Source organism: Octopus sinensis, unplaced genomic scaffold (genome assembly GCF_006345805.1).
Source record: "Octopus sinensis unplaced genomic scaffold, ASM634580v1 Contig19045, whole genome shotgun sequence".
NCBI lineage: Eukaryota > Metazoa > Mollusca > Cephalopoda > Octopoda > Octopodidae > Octopus > Octopus sinensis.
In genome coordinates, this window is record NW_021836174.1 from 47,501 (window position 1) to 60,000 (window position 12,500).

The 12,500-nt window shown below is 38.7% G+C and overlaps 1 protein-coding gene across 1 annotated transcript in view; it reads left to right on the forward strand.

Annotated features, from left to right (window-relative positions):
* Positions 1–12,500, forward strand: part of LOC118761996 (low-density lipoprotein receptor-related protein 2-like) — a gene marked incomplete at its 3' end in the record, with an annotated part of 50,522 nt that overhangs the window by 30,819 nt on the left and 7,203 nt on the right. Inside the window, exons 15-18 of the mRNA XM_036500192.1 lie at positions 2,518–2,634; positions 6,031–6,267; positions 8,008–8,136; positions 10,621–10,746. Coding sequence (XP_036356085.1) covers positions 2,518–2,634; positions 6,031–6,267; positions 8,008–8,136; positions 10,621–10,746 — 609 coding nt within the window. The remainder of the gene's footprint in view (positions 1–2,517; positions 2,635–6,030; positions 6,268–8,007; positions 8,137–10,620; positions 10,747–12,500) is intronic.

Here is a 12,500-nt window from a genome sequence, read left to right on the forward strand (position 1 = left end):
TTGCAATCCGGTCTACTTATAATTTTTTCTGCAAGCAGATCCAATTTTGGATTCATTAAAGTACTGATGACGTCTTGCTTTTAATAATAATGAAATTATTGTATACAGTGCTCAGGTGCACCACAACTTGTCAAGGTATATGCAGTAGTGTACAAATGTCTGGAAAGCGAACAATGCATGAGTCAGATACATGCTTGTGTGTGTATGGAGGGGAGAAAATCAGGTGTAGTGTTGGCGAATCTCAGGAAGCATGGAAGTTTTGAAGGATGCAGTGCTCCGACAACTAACAACTGATGCCGGCAGTTTGTTCCATGCTTCAGCAACTCTCAGCGTGAAAAAATGTTTCCTGAAGTCATGGGAGCTGTGCTGTTTTCTGACTTTGTAAATATGTCCACGGGTGTTAGATGGGTGGAGTTTAAAAAGGTGCTCAGTGTTATTGTTGGTATGATGGTTGATAATTTTATGGGTGTCTGCCAAGTCAGCTGCCAGACGTCGGAGTTTCAATGTATCCATGCCCAGGGAAGTAAGGCGTTCAGGATATGGCAAATGCCTGATGGAGGGTATTCTTTTGGTTGCACGTCGCTGAACGGCTTCCAGATGATTGATATCCTGGGCAAGATAGGGGTTCCAGACCGGTAATGCAAATTCCAGGTGAGGTCTTTGGTCAAGTTTGTCATTCTGCCTGGTTGACTTCCCTGTGGGGAATGGTCATCAGCCATTCCAGTTGGTTGATTCTCTTAATTCTCTTGGCTTTGATCAGAGGTGAAATTTCATTGGTCTAGAGTTAGGTGACGTCAGCAACTGGTGTTTGTATAGTATTATTCTATGGTGATTTGGAGTTGCCATTTCAAAACCAGGGCGGAAGATTGTTACTAAAATTTTTTAAATTGTCTATGTTTCCTGGTTGTTTTTTTTTTTTTTTGTGGAGAAATTGAGTCTTTTCCCCCTTTTTCATTTTTAAGTTTTTGCCTCTTTCTAAAGGATATTCAGCTGTGGTTCATAATTTTTAATGAGTATGATTTCCTTATTTAAAGGGAATTGGGTTGAAGTATTTCTGGTGTATTGATAGAGAGAGAAGATTTGGTATTTTGGGTTTATGCTTATGGGGCATTGATCTAGGTGTTTGCTTACTCGATTTTTCCAAGTCATGGGGTCCCAGATTTGTTTCCAGTGTATCATTACTCTGTCCCTCAAGGTTAAACTGGATTCACCTCTGTAATCCCTACCAGACCCTCCACCCTTTGAGAACATAGATTAAGTTCTTCGAAGTGCAGGTGAAGTGATTTCTTATGGTAAAAGTTTGACCTGACTTAAATTTGTATGTTGAGCTCTCTAAGAGAAAGATGCAAGTTCCGCAGTTAGAGCAGTTGGACTTTTTGACTAGTGGGGTTGTATTTTTGGTGAGTAATTTGGCGCTGGTGGGTAACTTCTTTAGGGATTATGGTTGTCTCTTCCTTTAATAATCCTATGTGTTTCCAGTGCCTCTTTCGTTCGCAGGTCCTTCATGGTGGATGATGTTCTACACTTCCATGTTCCTTGGATTGTGTGTTGATACATAAGATAAAATTTTAAGCATGCCATGGTTTTTTTCTTGTTTTCCGATATTCTTGGATGTTTATCATGTTTTCACATTCTATTCCCTTTTTGATTAAACTGACTGGGTATTTTCTATCTAGTAATGTGTTTTTAATTTCTCGGAGCCGCTTTTGTCAAGTTTCAGGATTTGATGCAATCGTGCAAATTCTTCTTGCTAAGTTGTACAGTTTACAAACAGAGAAAGTGAGTTAGAATATTTAAACTTATTGCGCATGCAGAGCAGAGATCAAGGTCAATCTTTGCCCAACGACTCCATTCTGCGTGCTTTATCTTCATTACTATGGCAAAAGTCTAGATATTTATTGATCAGACCTTGTTTTCTTTTTTTTTTTTTTACCCTTCTGTCCGAGTCAGTCGCGATGATAGATCGTTAGCCACAACACACATGTTTTTCTCTCCTTGTTTTTTCTGTGTCCCTTTCTGTAGAAAAGCATAGACTCGAAACGTAAAAGACTTTTTCTATTCCTGAGCGTTATACTAATACATCTGTTTGTTGTCAACACCACCTGTCTTCGTCTTTTGTTTTTTTTGTAAACTCTCCCTATATATATATATACTCTATGTTTCATGTTATCTTTATATATATAAAACTGAGAATGTGTGTCTGTCTGTCTGTCTGTCTCCCTAAAACTTGAGAACTACACAACCAATTTCATTCAAATTTTACACATGCACTAGCACTATGACCCATCAACGACGGGTCTTTAATGCTAGCACATATATATATACATACTCTCTCTCTATATATATACATATATATATATATATATATATATATATATATATATATTATATATATATATATATACATATTCTATATATATATATATATATATATATACATACTTTATATATATACATACTCTATATATATATACTCTATGTTTCATGTTAATCTTTTTTCTTTTATAATTTTCCAAGAATATAACTGCAGCAGTTTTCAATTTCGGTGCAATAATGGTTTTTGTATACACCGTTCTCGAAAATGCAATTCCTACACTGACTGTACTGATGGATCTGATGAAGGCGCCTTCTGTGGTAAAGAAACATAAATTTATTTATAATAATGTTTTATTTGCAACAACTACAAATGAACAATGTTAAATCAAAATGCAACCTGATAGCAAGTAAACATCATGATGGTGACACAGAGCAACAGTGGACCTGTCCATCCACGGTAATATATGGGCTAATGTATGAGTGGTGTTTCAAAGCTGCAATACGAGGTGGTACTGAGAAGTTCCAGGCTTTAGCAGTATTGCATAATGCCTAGATGGAGGGCCCCAAATTCTGAGTCCTCTAGCAGTCTTAGAAAAACTGGAAGACCACTGTGATAAGTGTGCGAATCTGAGAGGGGAATATGTTGACTGAAATCATAATTAACTGATCTTCGTGTATTTTCATTTACCCAAAGCCAGGAACTTCTCAGCACCCTTTTGCACATGTGTGTATGTATGCATGTATGTGTTTGTGTGTCTGTGTGTGTGTATGTGTATATATATATATAATATATAAATTAGATATTTGTTGTGCAAGATTTTTTAAACAGAAGATGCAGATATTACAGGCATCCCCCCCACACACACACACACTAAATAAACATAGATGCACATAGAGATATAAGCATGCGCAAATGAAGACATGCAATAGAAATACAAAATGGCTGACGGTTAGTAAAGAGAGACACAAATAAGAAAGAAGAAAACAAAGGACCACTGATGCGGTCACAGGAGTGTGACGAAAGAACTCTGGCCGAAATAAGATTAAGATTAAAGTAAAAAATAAATAACTCTGAAGCAAAATAACACCAAATATATAGTGCGTGTGTTTTTATTGGCTAAACTGGCAAAATGACCATTCCGAAATATAACAATATATAAATTAGAAATAAAACCTCTATTATGCAACTCAAACAGTGATAGACATCAGCTAAAACATAAATAACAAATATTATATATTTTTATAAAACATAAAACTAGATCTCAAAAAGTAAAAAAATGAATGATCAATATATATACATATATATAAAAATATTACATTTCTAAATATCTCAGAGAGATATAAGCAGTAGTGGTATGATAGAGTAGTTGTATACTGTCAGCTTAACATGACAGTCCCATAAAGGGAATCACACCACTGCTATTTAGCCCTAGGAAGCAGCACCGCTTCCTGTTGGCCTTGACAAATTTCCTGTGACCTTATGTTTATAAGGGGGAGACAAGCACCTCCACCCAGCTAAGCCTGGACCCAGAGACTAGTTTCTTAGTCTTTCCCCGTCTGTGTGTCATCAGCTGTGGTTGATTCCCTTCATGGGACTGTCACATTAAGTTGACAGTATACAATTACTCTATCGTACCACCACTGCTTATCTCTGAGATATTTAGAAATGTATTATTTCTATTTTTTAAATCAGTGAATGTATTTCACTAGAATTCATATATGTTTGCAGGGACTAGACAAGCATCTCCAACTAGCAGGCCATGCTACAGCAGACTGATGACGAGGGAAGACTCAGAAACTAGTCTCTGGTTGCAGGCTTAGCTGGGTGGAGGTGCTTGTCTCCCCCTTGTAAACATAAGGACACAGAAAATTTGTCAAGGCCAACAGGAAGTGTTGATGCTTCCTAGGGCTAAATAGCAGTGGTGTGATTCCCTTCATGGGACTGTCATATTAAGTTAACAGTAAACAACTACTATATATATATATATATATATATATATATATATATATGTAGACACACACACTCACAAGGGGGAGCTGAAAAGTTCCTGGCTTTAAAGATATCATGAAAAGCCTGGTTTAAGGCTCAACCTTCCAAGTTCTTTTACAGGGATTAGATAACCTGAAGGACTACTGCAATAAGTGTTTGAATCTGAGAGGAGAATATGTTGGATAAAACCATAATTAAACTGATCCTCCTGTATTTTCTTTAACCCAAGGCCAGGAACTTTCCAGCACCCCCTCATATGTTTACCCTACCAAGCTCACATTTATTAACCCTCATCTTACACCCTTGCTTCTGCTCCCTATCTACTCACAACTGAACCTCCTTTTCATCCGGCTTCTCTTTAACACACACACAGCCCTCAATCTCTCATCTCCCTACCAACTGTACTAATCACACCATTCTCATCACTCTGCCCACTTACCCTTCAGCAAACCTTGATATTGGAGACTGCATTCGGCCACTTTCATCCTTCCGCCTACCTCCATCCAATACACAGTAACTTCACCATGATGTACTGCCAGCCAACACTCACTTTCCCTCCTCTGAACCATCTTTTCACCTACCATCTATCCAACCACCTCAAAATATCGGAAATACGAAAGAGAGGCAACTCTGGAGCTAAAAATTCTGTATTTCCCATTGATAACAGCTAAAGAGCTACAAACACAGCATCTGGGAATTCTACAGGGGGCAGCACTGAACAGAGATGGTATTTTCACACCTTTTTACCATAGAAAATAATTTTTCTCAATGGTAAGCGCAGTAGATTTGCCTTTAGCAGTTGAAATATGTCACAAACATATATTTTATCTCACCTAAACTTTGCTTATGCCTAAACACTGCTCGGCGATGATACTGCTGTAATTTTTTCTCACCTGGCAGTCTAAAGGTGCAACTCAGTCAAGGTTGTTGACTGTGTTTTAGTCAAAAGTTTGGCTCCTTTCGGTATTTCCCATTGAAGATGGCTAAAGAACTTCAAACACAGTATCTAGGAATTTGACAAAGGGCAGCACTAGACAGATATGGTGCTTTTACACCTTTTTATCATAAGAAAGAATATTTTTGTTCATTGCGACAGCAGTGAATTTGCCTTTTTAGAAGTTGAAATTTATCACAAGCATATTTTAACTATCCTAAAGTTCACACACACGCACACATATACACACACACAAATGCACACACACATACACACACACACATTTTCTCTCTCCATTCTTTTACTCCCTCCATTTGTTTTCTGTCCGCATTCCTTTCTGTAGAAAGGCATAGGCAGAAAACGTCAAAGACTCTTCCATTTTCCCTAAGCATCTAATACACCTTGTTATTGTTCCTTCATCTGTCTCCGTCTTTGTTTTTTTTGTTTTTTTTTGTACAGTTTTAGAACCATATCTGTGTATGTGTGTGTTTATGTGTGTATATATAAACACTCATACACACACTTAGCAGGATAGATATATAAAGGTAAAGCTACATTTGTTTCATATATATATATATATAATTTAATATATATATATATATATATATGATATATATAATTTAATACACATAATGTAATATACTGATTTACAATAGATTATAAAACAACTCCCCCTGCACACACACACACACACATGCACATACACACAAACATGCACACACACACACATACACACACACTCACTCACTCACTCACATACACACATTTTAATATTTTGATTTCTTTACAGCTAATCATACTTGTCTTCCATATTTCTTCAAGTGTGATGGTTATAAATGCTTATCTCAATCGTTTCTCTGCAATGGAAGACGAAATTGCCGAGATGGGAGTGATGAACGCAACTGCCCAGAGGCAAAATGTTCTCCATATCAATGGAAATGTCCAACATCAAATATTTGTATCCACAAAATGCGTCACTGTGATGGTGTAGCAAACTGTGAAGATGGAAGTGATGAAGTTGGATGTAGTAAGTAAAAATGTATAATTTTTTGTGAATATTTGTGTCTGAGCAAAGTGGTTGATTCAGTTGGTCTTTTGTTTGATTTCAGTTTCTCTCTTCTCTTTTCTGAAGAAAAGAGGCAATGCAGAGATCATAACTTTTGTATATATCTACTGAGAATACATCCAAGTCCTTTGTGCATCAGAGTAAATACACACAAATAAACAATCTCTTTCACCCTATAATGTTGGTTTCAAATTTTAGTGCAAGGCCAGCAGTTTCATGGGTTGATTGCATTGACCCCAGTTCTCAACTGGGACTTATTTTATTGACCCTTAAAGGATTAATGTAAAGTTGGCCTCGGTGTAAATCAAAACATAAATGTGAATGAAATGTCATTAAGCATCTTGCCCGGCATGCTAACGATTATGCCAGCATGCTGCCTTCTTTCAATCTATAATCATATTTATACCGGTCATTTAATGTTGGTTTCCCATGCTAGCACAAGCTGAATGGTTTGACAAGTGCTGGTAAGCCAGAGAGCTGCATTAGGCTCCACTTGTCTGTTCTACTATGGTTTCCACAGCTGGATGAGCTTCCTAACAAACAACCACCTTACAGAGTGCACTGGGTGCTTTTCAGGCATCACTAGCACATACACGTTTTACATGGCACCAGCAGGCATGCGTTTTACATGGCACCAGCACAGACGATTTTTATGTGGCACCAGCACAAATACCTTTTTTATGTAGCACCATCACAGGTGCATTTTATGTGGCACCAGCACATTTGGCACCAGCACTGGTGCATTTTATGTGGCACCAGCACAAGTGCAGTTTATGTGGAACCGGCACAGGTGCATTTTATGTGGAACCAACAGAGGTGCATGTTACGTGGCATTATCACAGGTGCATTTTATGGGGCATCTGCACAGGTGCATTTTATGTGGCACCAACACTGGTGCATTTTATGTGGCACCAACACTGGTGCATTTTATGTGGAGCTAGCACAGGTGCATTTCATACCAACACAGGTGCATTTTATGTGGAACCAGCACAGGTGCATTTAATGTGACATCAACACAAGTGCATTTTATGAATCATCAACCGGATTGCCAAGTGGCTTGCAAGAGAAAGACGTCTCTGCTGAGAGAGAGAATGGAACAAAGAGGAGTCACTCTTGTGTCTTACCTTGCAAACTTTTCCCTCTACTTCGTAGTGTATTGTGACTGGACATCAAAACCTTGACAGCAGCGATTAATACTAAAATATCAGTTGTCAGGAATGTATTTAGTTTGTAAAAATTGGTTTATTTAATAGTGCTACACTCACTAACATAGCTATAGAGGGGTGGAAAGGGTGGTCCACGCCGTGTGGAACTTTTATGGGCTCTGTTGTTGGCTATAAGCTTGCATGGGCCGTACCACCACTGATTACACTGCTAAACTTACTGGGTCCTTAAGCAGAGTGATCATGGGTAGTTGATGCGTTGTATGTAGTGCTGATGAAACAGAAATAACTTCTGAAATATGCATATACACCCATCACCTTTATTTTACTGTCTGCTTCAATATACCAGAACACAAGCTATCAAATTACTTAGGAAGTGAGAGAGAGTGAGAAATGGTTTGGTAACTTCCAATTCTTTTCCCCCGCCTCCTCTGTATGCATCTTATTAAAAATACGCAGTCTGTGGACCAATTCAAAAGACTAATAGCCAAAAAAATGCATTAGTGTCTAACAGTACTTTTATTTTGATATTACTCAGATGTAACAACTGCTGAAGGTTGTCGAGAAGGATATTTCCGGTGCTTAGGTGGATCGTGTCTTCCCAATAATTGGCATTGTGATGGTCACAAGGATTGTGAATCTGGATCTGATGAAAATTCAACCTGTAGTAAGTGATGGAAACCTATATTTAAAAATTTTTATCTACAGATTTGTTTTTATAGGGCAGTTTTATCCGTACTGTTTCTTTCATTATTTTACATCCACTCTCACTCACATCCATTAAAAAATATAAATATAGAGCCCGGAAACTAAGAGACAGACAGACCAGAAGCAGACCTGTAGTCAAGGGGGCATATCATTGATGAAGCTGTGAATGACAACAAAAGGGCTTTTGCAAACCTAAGGGATTGATCAACTGAATGATTAATCAAACAATCAATTAGTTAATTGTTTAGATGATCAACTAATTGACCAACAATAATAAAAGAAGTGAAATAGAATCAGTGTGCATGTGTTTATTACTGGCATAATGACCCTCCCAAGATACAACAAAATTATAATTATTTTAATCAAATCCAAGTGAATGGTTACTTGTTTCAGTTACTGGAATGTGGCCAAGCTGGGGCACCACCTGGAAAGGTTTTAGTCAAGCAAAACAACCCCAGTACTTGCACTTTTTTAAAGTCAGGTACTTATTTTATCAGTATCTTTTGTTGAACTGCTACATTATGGCAACTGAAGCAGACCAACACCAGCTGTTATATGGTAGGTGGGACAGAGACACAAATACACACACACATGCACACATATAAATATATATACAGTTGTAGCCAAAAGTTTGGAACATAGGTCTGAAAATTAGAATATTTTCTGAGTGCCCAAATATGTATGTTGTATATATTTGAACCAGTCGCCTTAGTCTACTCTGTCAAAATAGGTACCAGCTTGTACAGCTCCACCCTCCCTCTATCTCTATCTCTATCTCTCCCCCTTCTCTGTTGGACGGTTTGACTGAGGACTGGCGAACCAGATGGCTGCACCAGGCTCCAATCTTGTAGTTGTCCCATCCTGAATGTTCAACTAAGTCAAAAGTGAGAGGATATAAGGCAATGTTTCACAAACCTTTTTTGTTACTTATGGACCCTCTGATTCTTATTTTGCTTGGATGGACCCTCAAAGCAATTCATCCATATCATCTAACGTTCACTCTCCATGCCCACTTGAACAGGACAGTTTGATATGGAGCTAACAAGCAGGGAGCTATCCAGACTCCAGCTATCTGTTGTGGCATGGTTCCTATGGCTGGATACCCTACCTAATACCAACCGAGTGTGCTGGGTTTCTTTTACCATGTATGAATGCATGTATGTATGCATGTTTGTCTATATGTATGTATATTCAATGTTTAAAAACTTCAACTGTAATTTTACAACTTAATCTTCATCCTCATCGTTTAACGTCCGCTCTCCATGCTAGCATGGGTTGGACGGTTTGACTGAGGACTGGCGAACCAGATGGCTGCACCAGGCTCCAATCTTGATCTGGCAGAGTTTCTACAGCTGGATGCCCTTCCTAACGCCAACCACTCCGAGAGTGTAGTGGCTGCTTTTACGTGCCACCGGCATGGGGTCCAGTCAGGCGGTACTGACAACGACCTCACTCAAATCTTTTTACACATGCCAACGGCACAGGTGCTAGTAAGGCGATGTTGGTAATGATCACACTCGAATGGTGTCTCTTACATGCCACCGGCACGGAAGCCAGTTAGCCGCTCTGGCAACGATCACGCTCGGATGGTGCTCATGCCCGTCATTGAATTTCACTTTGATTTTGATTTTTAGGAATTGTATTAAAAACTTGTTCAAAATAATTTGTGTATTGTAGAAGTATAACTGAGTTTATTGCACATAAACTTTGACAACAAAATCTTATTGGGACCCCAAGGGTCAAATGGACACTGGTTGAGAACCTGTTATTTTTATAGTGTCTCTGTCAACTCATGACTGCCCAAACCCCTAAAACAATAGGAAGAAACGAGGTGCATATTGCAAGCCTGTTGCTCATTTGTCAGTGATGACTATCAATGTACGTCTTTTACTTTTTTAATCTTTTATTTGTTTCAGTCATTTGACTGTGACCATGCTGGAGCACCGCCTTTAGTCGAGCAAATCGAGCCCAGGATTTATTCTTTGTAAGCCTAGTACTTATTCTATCGGTCTCTTTTGCTGAACCACTAAGTTACGGGGACGTAAATACACCAGCATCGGTTGTCAAGCAATGTTGGGGGGGGACAAACACAGATACACAAACATATACACACACATACATACATACATATATATATATATATATATATATATATATATATACATTATATATATATACACACATATATATACAATGGGCTTCTTTCAGTTTCCGCCTACCAAATCCACTCATAAGGCTTTGGTCAACCCGAGGCTATAGTAGAAGACACTTGCCCAAGGTGCCATGCAGTTGGACTGAACCCAGAACCATGTGGTTGGTAAGCAAGCTACTTACCACACAGCCACTCCTATGCCTATGTCTGTGTGTGAAATTTTAATTAAATTTTTATGAATTGAGTAAATTGAGTTATATTGTTTTGTTTTTTTCTTCTTTTCATTTCTAGTCACAAAACCATGTCCAGCTCACCGGTTCCGATGCAATACTGGTTTATGTATTCCTAAAAGTTGGGTCTGTGATCACATGAATGACTGTGGAGATAATTCCGATGAAGGCACCGCACAAAATTGTCGTAAGATCTCTTAATCCTTCACTTCATTTGTTTTGCTTTTTATTTTATCTTTGTTACTTTTTTGCTTTGTTTTCTCTTTTTATAAATTTAACAATGATGTTATGATTAAGTGAGTGCTAGCATATTGGTTCCCCATTTTAGCCCAAGACCAGCAATCTCAAGGGAGGTAAGTCAATTACATCAATGCCAGTACTTAACTGGTACTTAACTGACAGAATGAAAGGTCCAGTCACTCTCAGCAGAATTTGAACTCAGAACATGATGGAAAGATAGATGAAATGACTCTCAGCATTTTGCCCATCCTGTTAACGAGTCTGCCAGTTCCTTGCATTCGTTAGAATTAGCAGACTGATTCTAACATGTAACATGTATGCCCTGACATACCTTCACCATCCTCTCCCTTTCACTCTGGAATAACCATGTCACTCTCCCTACAGCAACATACCTGTTCCTATCCCTCTATCATACTTTAATCTCTCATCTTCTGGTATAAAGCCACTTCCTTCAATACCACTCACTCACTCAGATAAGCAGTTTTGTCTTGCGAGCATTTGGTGACCTTACTAGTGCTGGTGTCATGTAAAAATCACCCAGTAACCCTCTGAGGTGGATGGCATTAGGAATGGCATCCAGCCTTAGAAACCATGCCAAAACAGACATGGGGGTTCTGCACAGTCCTCTGGCTTGCCAGTTCTTGTGAATCCAGTTAACCCAGACCAGCATAGAATGACAATGATGATGATATTGATTGCAATGAATATTAAAGACTACCTGGAAAGAACTGTGGTTGAGTTCACAGGATTCAAATGTGCCCTTGTTCACTTCCTCACTAGTTGATGTGCTAACAATGAGAGGGATCAGCTGGAATACTTTAGCACTTCTTAAAGAACTTCTCATGACTATCTCAGTTTTTTCCCAGTGAGAGAAGGCAGGATTTGAATTCAGAGCATGCAAGGCTGAAATGAATACAGTGAGGCATCACCTTTGAGGGTCTAACACCCAGCTGATCCCTAGCCCTTGCATGACAGTTTATTTATCAGGATCAAACAGATGAAAGGTGAAGTTGATCTAAGCTGCATTTGAACTCAGACACAGTGACAACTAAAATTAATACTACAGCATATTGTATTCTTTGCTCTAAGAGACTCTAAGATATTCCAGGCATAGAGAGCTTCCCTATTGGGGTGTACATGGAAGGCATTCACTCACCTAAATCTCTCTTCTATGCTCAACTTAGCTCTGGTCTCAGGTACCAAGGCCACCCACTTCTCCAAAGACCTGCTCAAAAGCCTGCAAGATATACCCAAAGACACAGGAATGAGAGGCACTGAGCAGAGCCCAGTGGAGGAGTTCTTGTTACTGAACCATCTGCAGCTTTGAGGCAACCCGGATCCACATCTTGAAGGGGAAAAGAGCCCAGGATAAAGCAGGGTCCAACTTCGAAATGATGGAGGTCAGTACTGTAATGTCCCCAATTGGATCTGCAGTTCCTAGATAAGTCAGAATCCCCACACAAGACAATACAGTGAAACATCAAACTAAGAACACTGCATCCTACTGCACCTTCATTCAAGACATTTGCTTGGAGGATTTTGGTCCCAAATGTTTTAGAACTGGAAAAATATATATTCTCATTAGCACACCACAAATTATCCAAAAATACAATTAAAAATCTTACCAACATCATCGTTATCATCATCATAATCCTGCTCCTCCTCCTCCTCACCATCATGTAATGCCCATTTTCCATGCTG